This window comes from Panulirus ornatus, chromosome 57 (genome assembly GCF_036320965.1).
Source record: "Panulirus ornatus isolate Po-2019 chromosome 57, ASM3632096v1, whole genome shotgun sequence".
Classification (NCBI taxonomy): Eukaryota; Metazoa; Arthropoda; class Malacostraca; order Decapoda; family Palinuridae; genus Panulirus; species Panulirus ornatus.
In genome coordinates, this window is record NC_092280.1 from 31,853,849 (window position 1) to 31,864,584 (window position 10,736).

At 39.5% G+C, this 10,736-nt stretch overlaps 1 protein-coding gene across 1 annotated transcript in view; it reads left to right on the forward strand.

The window, feature by feature from the left end:
- Nrg (Neuroglian) overlaps positions 1-10,736 on the forward strand; it is a 206,214-nt gene that overhangs the window by 44,156 nt on the left and 151,322 nt on the right. Inside the window, exons 3-4 of the mRNA XM_071695113.1 lie at positions 10,015-10,130; positions 10,355-10,548. Coding sequence (XP_071551214.1) covers positions 10,015-10,130; positions 10,355-10,548 — 310 coding nt within the window. The remainder of the gene's footprint in view (positions 1-10,014; positions 10,131-10,354; positions 10,549-10,736) is intronic.

Below are 10,736 nucleotides of genomic sequence, written 5' to 3' on the forward strand. Positions count from 1 at the left end.
TGATACAGCGCTGGTGGCTGATTCATGTGAGAAACTGCAGAAGCTGGTGACTGAGTTTGGTAAAGTGTGTGAAAGAAGAAAGTTAAGAGTAAATGTGAATAAGAGCAAGGTTATTAGGTACAGTAGGGTTGAGGGTCAAGCCAATTGGGAGGTGAGTTTGAATGGAGAAATACTGGAGGAAGTGAAGTGTTTTAGATATCTGGGAGTGGATCTGGCAGCGGATGGAACCATGGAAGCGGAAGTGGATCATAGGGTGGGGGAGGGGGCGAAAATTCTGGGAGCCTTGAAGAATGTGTGGAAGCCGAGAACATTATCTCGGAAAGCAAAAATGGGTATGTTTGAAGGAATAGTGGTTCCAACAATGTTGTATGGTTGCGAGGCGTGGGCTATGGATAGAGTTGTGCGCAGGAGGATGGATGTGCTGGAAATGAGATGTTTGAGGACAATGTGTGGTGTGAGGTGGTTTGATCGAGTAAGTAACGTAAGGGTAAGAGAGATGTGTGGAAATAAAAAGAGCGTGGTTGAGAGAGCAGAAGAGGGTGTTTTGAAATGGTTTGGGCACATGGGGAGAATGAGTGAGGAAAGATTGACCAAGAGAATATATGTGTCGGAGGTGGAGAGAACGAGGAGAAGAGGGAGACCAAATTGGAGGTGGAAAGATGGAGTGAAAAAGATTTTGTGTGATCAGGGCCTGAGCATGCAGGAGGGTGAAAGGAGGGCAAGGAATAGAGTGAATTGGAGCGATGTGGTATACCGGGGTTGACGTGCTGTCAGTGGAGCGAATCAAGGCATGTGAAGCGTCTGGGGTAAACCATGGAAAGCTGTGTAGGTATGTATATTTGCGTGTGTGGACGTATGTATGTACATGTGTATGGGGGTGGGTTGGGCCATTTCTTTCGTCTGTTTCCTTGCGCTACCTCGCAAACGCGGGAGACAGCAGCAAAGCAAAAAAAAAAAAAAATATATATATATATATATATATATATATATATATATATATATATATATATATATATATATATATATATATATATATTATCCCTGGGGATAGGGGAGAAAGAATACTTCCCACGTATTCCCTGCGTGTCGTAGAAGGCGACTAAAAGGGGAGGGAGCGGGGGGCTGGAAATCCTCCCCTCTCAATTTTTTTTAATTTTCCAAAAGAAGGAACAGAGAAGGGGGCCAGGTGAGGATATTCCCTCAGTGGCCCAGTTCTCTGTTCTTAACGCTACCTCGCTAACGCGGGAAATGGCGAATAGTTTGAAAAAAAAAATATATATATATATATATATATATATATTCTTTTAAAAGAATATATATATATATATATATATATATATATATATATATATATATATATATATATATATATATATATATATATATATATTTTTTTTTTTTTTGCCGCTGTCTCCCGCGTTTGCGACGTAGCGCAAGGAAACAGACGAAAGAAATGGCCCAACCCACCCCCATACACATGTATATACATACGTCCACACACGCAAATATACATACCTACACAGCTTTCCATGGTTTACCCCAGACGCTTCACATGCCCTGATTCAATCCACTGACAGCACGTCAACCCCGGTATACCAAATCGCTCCAATTCACTCTATTCCTTGCCCTCCTTTCACCGTCCTGCATGTTCAGGCCCCGATCACACAAAATCTTCTTCACTCCATCTTTCCACCTCCAATTTGGTCTCCCTCTTCTCCTCGTTCCCTCCACCTCCGACACATATATCCTCTTGGTCAATCTTTCCTCACTCATTCTCTCCATGTGCCCAAACCATCTCAAAACACCCTCTTCTGCTCTCTCAACCACGCTCTTTTTATTTCCACACATCTCTCTTACCCTTACGTTACTTACTCGATCAAACCACCTCACACCACACATTGTCCTCAAACATCTCATTTCCAGCACATCCATCCTCCTGCGCACCACTCTATCCATAGCCCACGCCTCGCAACCATACAACATTGTTGGAACCACTATTCCTTCACACATACCCATTTTTGCTTTCCGAGATAATGTTCTCGACTTCCACACATTCTTCAAGGCTCCCAGAATTTTCGCCCCCTCCCCCAGCCTATGATCCACTTCCGATTCCATGGTTCCATCTGCTGCCAGATCCACTCCCAGATATCTAAAACACTTTACTTCCTCCAGTTTTTCTCCATTCAAACTCACCTCCCAATTGACTTGACCCTCAACCCTACTGTACCTAAATATATATATATATATATATATATATATATATATATATATATATATATATATATATATTTTGCAAGAGGTCACATTGGTGTATAAAACTATAGGAAAATGAAACATGTTAAGTTCTTAATTGCACTTTCGTGTAATGATCACATCATCATGGGAGATACAAGAGTGAGATAGAAGACATAGATTGGTCAGTTGATATGCAAGAAAGAGACATAGCTGAGATGCCATTGGTAAACGTACGTTTCGGTAATGCCATCAGTGTCATGTCATTGGCTAACAACAGCTGACTCGCTTACCTAATCCTCTCACCCCTTGCGGCTGTATGCCTGCCACACTCTCCAAGACCCTCATATTTACCTCCCTCACCACTCCATCTATCAAGAAATTAAACAATCTTGGCAGACATTACACATCCCTGCTACATTCCAACATTTCCTTGGAAATATTCACTCTCCTCTCTACCTACTTACATACATGCCATACTGTCTTGATGAAAATTCCTCGCTGCATCATAGCTTTCCTCCCTCTCCATATATTCATAATACCTCTCACAAAGTATCTCGATCAACCCTATCATATGCTATCTCCTGATCCATGAATGTCACTTACAAATCCTCCTGTTTCTTTAACTATTTCTCAGACACATTCTTTGAACCAAACTCCAGATCCACTCATCCTCAGCCAATCCTTAAACCACATTGTTCCCCCCTAATCTGATGCTCTGTGCATGCCACCACCTTCTCAGTCACCACTTTTTTCCATACAACTTACCAGGTGTGTTCAGCAGACTTGTACCTCTATAATTTGAATAGTTCATTTTTTCCCCTTGCCTTTATGAAAAGCACTATACATATGTGCTTTATGTCAATCCTCAGGCACCTCACCATGAACCATGCATACACTGATAATCTTGACTAACCTGTCAACAACACTATCACTTCCTTTTGTTAGAAATTCAACTGCATTCCCATCCACTCCAGATGACTTGCCACATTTTATATTGCACAAGGATTTCACCACCTCCTCTCTTTTCACTAAATTACTTTCCGTGACTCATTTTGCCTACCTTTCCAGCTCAAACACCCTACATCTGTCACCCTATCATCAAACACTCCGTCACTTTACTCTTTTCCAAGGATGAGAAATTTAAATCTTCATGCCATTCTCTGTAACTCTTTTTGTTAATTCTGGTACCATCTTTTTTGTCTGCCCCTGGACCTTCTCTAATAGTTCTTTGTGCTTCCTTGGGTTCCTTGGCCTTATGTATGATACGAACAGCTTCCTAAAAGTTTCCTATCCATATACTTGAAGGACAGTTTCTCTCTTTAATTATTCTCCTAATGTGGGACTTTGGTGACAGGTTGGGGATGATGTCAGCTCCCAAGTCCTTCCAAGACACAGGATCCTGAATCCTGAAGCTTATTTCATGCTTGATGATAATAATGTTGAGGTCTTCTTTCACTATTTGCCCATCCTCATTTCTTTGCATTTGCTCAGGTTGAGTTTCATCAACTAACTTTTAAGTCTGTTTTGGTAATCCTCCTCACTTTTCAAATTCCTCATGACCTTTGCATCATCTAGAAACATTCAGATAGGATTCCATATCCTCAGGCAAGTCATTTACTTAGATCAAGAAGAGTAATGGTCAAAGAACTAAAGTATGTGGCAGTCCACTGGTCTTTTTGACCATCTAAAGAAAGCTTCTCCAACATGCATCCTTTTGTTCCCTTCAGCTAAGATAATTTTCTGTCCATTGAAAGAGTTTTCCTCCTTATTCCTGCCTTTTGAATTGGCTATTTGATCAGCCTCTCTTGCAGGATAGTGTCAAATGCTTTCTAGCAGTCTAGATACAAACAGTCTACCCAGCATTCACTTTTGACCTAGACAGACCTTACTCTCAAATAGAGAGTTCGAAGTTATTTACTCATGACTTGTTTTCCCTAAAACCATGTTGTCTCTCATTTAGGTAATTTCTCCTTTGTAGAAAGTCATCCATTTGCTTTCTCATGATCTTTTCTTGAACCATACAGACTACACTCTATGTTTAGACTCGTCTGTACTGTAGTGCTATGCTCCCAGTCTCCTTTCTTATTGAGAGGTATGATACAGTTGCCCTTTTCTATTCCCTTGACACTTTACCTCTATCCAGTGACATCTTGAATAGTATTTCAGGAGGTTTATCTTGCATTTATGCAAACATCATCAGCATGTGAAATATCATCAGGGCCATCCATGAGCTTTCTATTATGTAACATTTTATTAGTATTCTGTAAATGTCTTTTTTTTTTAGATATCTTAGTGTCTTCTAAAACCTCCCTTTTCTGTCACACTAGTGTTGGGATGTTCTCATTTCCTACTCCTTCATTACAGATTTCACAGAACCTCTCACCACAGAGCCCTGACTCCTAGCTACTGAACTCTGTTTCCCACTCTGTTTTACCATAGAAGTTGTTGAGGTTTGTGTAACTTCCACAGTTACATTTCCTCTCTGTGTCTTGTCTCACCTCTGCTTTTTTAATGTCATCATTTATCAAATAATTAAATTTGAGCTTTAAATGACCACCTCTACTTATAGTCAGACTTTATTATTTATGATCTCATTTAGTAGGTGTATTTTTTATGACATTCTCAATGCCTGTGCAAGTATGTGAGATTAGATCTGCCGATGAAGGTGTATCTGTCCCTCTCATTGTATTGTGGTCACTGACTTAATGGTACAGGAAGTTTCTTGTTTACATTTAAAGCAACTTGTTTGTGTATGACACTTCTCATCATGAGAATTTTAATTCCCCCGTCTGTCTCTCTATAATTGAAATTTCTTCTTATCAGTACTTTACCATCTTCCCTGATTTTTGAATCCCATCTCTTTGCCACTGATTATTTTGATCCATCATTTGAATACATTTTTCAGTGTAACATTACTGTCTCCTAACACTCCTGCCCCTTGTGCTGTGCTGGCTGGGCTGTTTCATCTTCTTGCCTCTTTTGATGTCTCAAGTTTAGTGTCTTCTGACCTTATTCTTTGCATTTCTCTCTCTTTTCCTCTGATGTATCATATTTGATGACTATCCTACTGAATTCCACCTTTCCTTTTTTAAGTTTCTTAGCTTTCCTTAGTACCTCTTTGCTGGATGACTTTTAGTCAAATGTACCTATAGGTAGTTACCCCCTTTATTTTTTTTTTATTTATTTTTTTTTTTTTTGCTTTGTCGCTGTCTCCCGCGTTTGCGAGGTAGCACAAGGAAACAGATGAAAGAAATGGCCCAACCCACCCCCATACACATGTATATACATACGTCCACACACGCAAATATACATACCTACACAGCTTTCCATGGTTTACCCCAGACGCTTCACATGCCCTGATTCAATCCACTGACAGCACGTCAACCCCGGTATACCACATCGATCCAATTCACTCTATTCCTTGCCCTCCTTTCACCCTCCTGCATGTTCAGGCCCCGATCACACAAAATCTTTTTCACTCCATCTTTCCACCTCCAATTTGGTCTCCCACTTCTCCTCGTTCCCTCCACCTCCGACACATATATCCTCTTGGTCAATCTTTCCTCACTCATTCTCTCCATGTGCCCAAACCATTTCAAAACACCCTCTTCTGCTCTCTCAACCACGCCCTTTTTATTTCCACACATCTCTCTTACCCTTACGTTACTTACTCGATCAAACCACCTCACACCACACATTGTCCTCAAACATCTCATTTCCAGCACATCCATCCTCCTGCACACAACTCTATCTATAGCCCACGCCTCGCAACCATACAACATTGTTGGAACCACTATTCCTTCAAACATACCCATTTTTGCTTTCCGAGATAATGTTCTCGACTTCCACACATTCTTCAAGGCTCCCAGGATTTTCGCCCCCTCCCCCAGCCTATGATCCACTTCCACTTCCATGGTTCCATCTGCTGCCAGATCCACTCCCAGATATCTAAAACACTTTACTTCCTCCAGTTTTTCTCCATTCAAACTTACCTCCCAATTGACTTGACCCTCAACCCTACTGTACCTAATAACCCCCTTTATGTCTTAGCTATAATCACCAATTCACCTTTCTTTCTTATCATCAAGATTGCATCTGGCAGTTCCGTAGTGTGCAGCAGTCTTTTCATAAGCATTTCCTCATTCTTTCCCCTTTCTTCCTTATCAGGTGTTTGATCTTTCAAATCAGAAGCAGTCACTGGCTTACATCTATCGACCTTCTGCTTCATTGATCTTTCTAATTATTTGCTTCTCACTTTTCAGCTAGATACTTCTGTGTCAAATTGTCTCTTTCTGTTCTCTGGCTTTCTCAAAACTCTTTCTTTCAGCTAGCAAGTGCTGATCTTGTGTGCACTGCAGCTTTCCAGACCCTCCATCATGTAGCCCATAAAGTTGCTTGATTGCTCCATCTCCAACAGTGCACATAATTCTTTCATTAGCTTCACTTAACTTCATGTGTACCTCTGTTTGTATGGCTCATGGTCGTTGTTCCTCTTTATCAATCTTCCTGATCCACCTCTGTTTATTAGATGCTAACATTTCTCTTTTTACTTCTCCCTGCTACTGTTTCTAAACTTTCCTGCCCAGTACAGCCAGTAAATTGTGTATGTTTTAGTCCTTTCCTCTAATTGAACAGCTGCTGATAGTGTTCTCTCTGCACCTCTCTACTCTCTGTATGCATTTTAATCATTTCCTGTAATTGAACAGATGCTGATGTTGCTCTTTCTGCACCTCCTTGCTCATTATTGTCAAAAGATTTTGTATGCATTTTAGTCCTCTCCTCTGACTGTATATCTTGAAAAGACCCATTAGATTTTTTGGCTTTTTGGATGATTTTACTTTCTCTCCTCTGATTTTGTGTCTCCTGAATCCCTATATATTAAATCTTTTTACTTACTCAGTGACTGTAATTTTCTGTTTCCTAACTTTCAAAGTCATTTTATGACACCCTTCATGATCCTGAAATGATTTTCAATTTCTTTAACTCCAGCTTTAGTTTTGTAACCTTCATGTCTTGCTCTGTAATAATTTCAAATAACATGTGTCTACACAGTATTAATGCAGTGCAGCAAGTATGTAACTTTACATTGCTTAACATTCACCATTACATACATGATGTATGTCACCGTAGTACTACTGCATTTCAACCAGTACGTAATTGTACATCACGTAATGTTCACCATTAGATACATAATGTATGTCAGTACAGCTGCAATTCAACTAGTACATAACTTTATTTCACGTAATGCTCAACGAATCACCATAAAATGTATAATTTAGAAACCATAGAATATGTTCTGTACAACTTCCTCTACTATGTAGATAGACTTCACTCATGTCCCTACCCAAAGCATAGAAGTTTCCAGCCCCACCTTAATCTTAAGCTCTTTTGTGATTAATTAAGTAGGTACTATTATGAACCCCCCAATTATGTAATTCAACTGTATATTTTCAGCTGAATGGATGCTTGAATTCAATAAATCTCTATTTTGTTTATTTTCTAACATTCCTACATATTTGTGTTCTGGTGGTTTCTCTTTCATCACCTCTAGTCTCTTTTTTGCAGATTTGGTTATGATTGACTGTTTTTGGTACATTCCTTTATTTGAGTCCATACCAAACTTTCTTGGCTCAGACATTGTTAGAGTTCTTACTATACTAGTGACAGTAATAAAGCTTATTAACACAAAATAGCCTCAATCATGAGGAGTATTTCGACCTTTCACTTTTTGGTTACGGTAAAACTTTGCTCCCTTTTGTCACAGTTCATGCTGCATTTTTATTCATTAGTTTAGTTACCCTCATTTATTTGTGCAGTGTTATCCACTCACTCACATAAGAATTAGTTCTCCCTAGAAAAAGAAATTGATATCCTGAAAATGGCAGTACTCCTGCAATTGATTTGAACTTGGAAGCTTCCAATCTCAAGCCCTCATAAATTCCCAGAATTTGGCACCCTCATTTTGAATATCTATGATGCATATATGCTCAAGGGCCACTTCACGTTCTACTCCCCACCCCTTACTTGTACATGATTGGCCTTGTGAGCTGTAGACCCTCTCAAATCTTGAAAGAAACAGGCATCACTGCCTGAGGCTTTTCTCTAGTGAGAACTGTATTGATGATTACTGTTTGTAATTACTGTTTTTTGTGTTACAGGGAGTGAGTTTTACACTCATGTTGCCCCATCTCTTAGCTTTGTATATATGTACTGTACATTGTCTTTACTACTGTATTTGAATCCCTCCCCTTCAATCATAAGCAAGGTACCCATTTATTGGCTAGCCCTGAGGGGAGGATGAACGTCTGGGTTGTATGTAGGCTGACTGCCATGCACAGGATTTGAACCAATGGGGGTCCAACCCCAGGTTGGCCTGTGGTGACTCATAATCAGTAACACTAATTACTACACCGTGTAGGTCTGTATCTTTGTGTGATTACATTTGTGGTGACTGTTTGTATGTAATGGGGAGAGAGTCTTACACTCATGTTGCTCCCTCCCTTAACCATGTATTTACATACCCCGTCTTTTATTCTCACACACACATTTACTTAGCCTTTGTCAGATGCCCATTTTCCTGACAAACCCCTAGGGGAGGATAAACAGCTGGGTCTTTTAAAACAACATGCTCTTCATGGAGTGAAAGAGTGAAGAAATAAAGACAGTACAGAATACTGGACAGGCATAAACCCCACCATACTAGAATTGAATAACCTGAGAGACCTTACTTTCTGTGAACAAAACAGAACAACAATTGCCTCTTTTAAAAATGTGGAAGGTTGGGTCTTGTGGATCTTCATGACAAGAGATGAAAAACCATTCTCTTTAAAGCACTAATAGTGCTATTAGTAGAATACTGCTGTGTGCTGAGATCACCTTTCAGGAAAGGCATGATTATAAAGGTAGAAAGTGTGCAAAGATCTTTCTCAGCTTGCATTGATTTGATAGAGGATTTGAACTACTGGGAACAACTTTACAGCTTTATTCTCCTGAATGCAGATGGGAGGAATATATCATGATTCACAAAATCCTAGAAGGCATAGTTCCCAGCCAACACTTAAAAAGAGTTACCTGTTGGTGTAAGAGGCATAGATGACTCTATAAAGTGTTATCTCAGAAATCAAAAGGTGCTAATGCATAACAGCTGAAAAGACCTTAAACATGTGGGGCCCAAGACTATTCAACACATTGCCTTCATCCAACAGGAACTCTATGGGGTGTAATTTAAGAAGGCTTTGGATAAGTATTTACCAAGTGAACTAGACCAGCTAGACATATTGGTTACATGTTTTGTGGGCCACATCATTCTGCAGTTTGGTTGGCCAATTACCCATCTCAGCAGCTTGAATTCAGCAGGAGCTGTAGGCTGTAGAGAACTCCAAAGTCAACTTAAAGTCAGCCAAAAAGAGCATTCAGTTCACTCTGATGTTTCAAGAAGGGGTCTACAACAGCTGGGCAGATGCTCTGTGAAGGTTAACTTCCCTTTTGTCAAAAGCTACCACAAGGAGAAAGACCTTCTGGTAGATTTTCTCCTTGGAAATCTCCTCTGAGGTCAATTTATTTTACGTGTGAAAAGTCTGACTGTGCCAGAAGTAGGATTTAATCACAGTGTTTCCTCATAGTGTTTACTTTAAACTTCAGGTACCCAACACTGAATTTTCATAGCTTAAACACAAGCATATATGGACTCAGACTTGAAAGTTTACCCATGTGTAAAAAGATGGGTTTACCCTTCATATTTTTATTATTCATATAAGTTTCATAAACTTTTAAACACAGGTATCGGTGGGTTAAGAACGGTAAAGAGTTTAAGTGGCAGACTTATGATGATCGCATCTCTCAGCAACCAGGAAGAGGTACGCTGGTCATCACTTCACCCAGGGATGAAGATATGGGTATGTTTACATATTAATTTTCACTCTGATCAGTTCACCAGAGCTGGCTGATTTTCATGTGTTATTGATAAGGTATATTCAGTTTAAGATATATCCTATAAAGTGTTAGTAAATTTTGTGTTCAAATGTAAAGTGATTCCTTTAATGCAGCAAAATATATACAGTTTTTGAATATTCCAGAGTTAAGTTTTAAAACAAATTAAAAGAATTTTCAATTTCCTCAGGTCAGTATCAGTGTTTTGCCACTAATGAGATGGGAACAGCTACGTCTAATTCTGTTTTTGTCCGCAAATCAGAATTGAACAGCTTTAAGAATGAAGATCCCATGACAGAAACTGTTAATGAAGGAGAATCTGTTGGTTTAAAATGCCAACCCCCAGATGGTTATCCTAAACCTTCTGTGTACTGGATGATTCAAGTAAGAAAACATAAGTGCAGTAGTGTAAATCTTATATGATTTAAGATCTGATCATATTATAGATGTACAGGAAGTTGCCAGTTTGCTTTGTGGGCCATCCTGGGTGTAGTGTTATCCAAAATGTTGTTAATTGAACACTGTTTTACCATAGACTATGATGTTATTTTGGTGGATGTATTCCCAGAGCA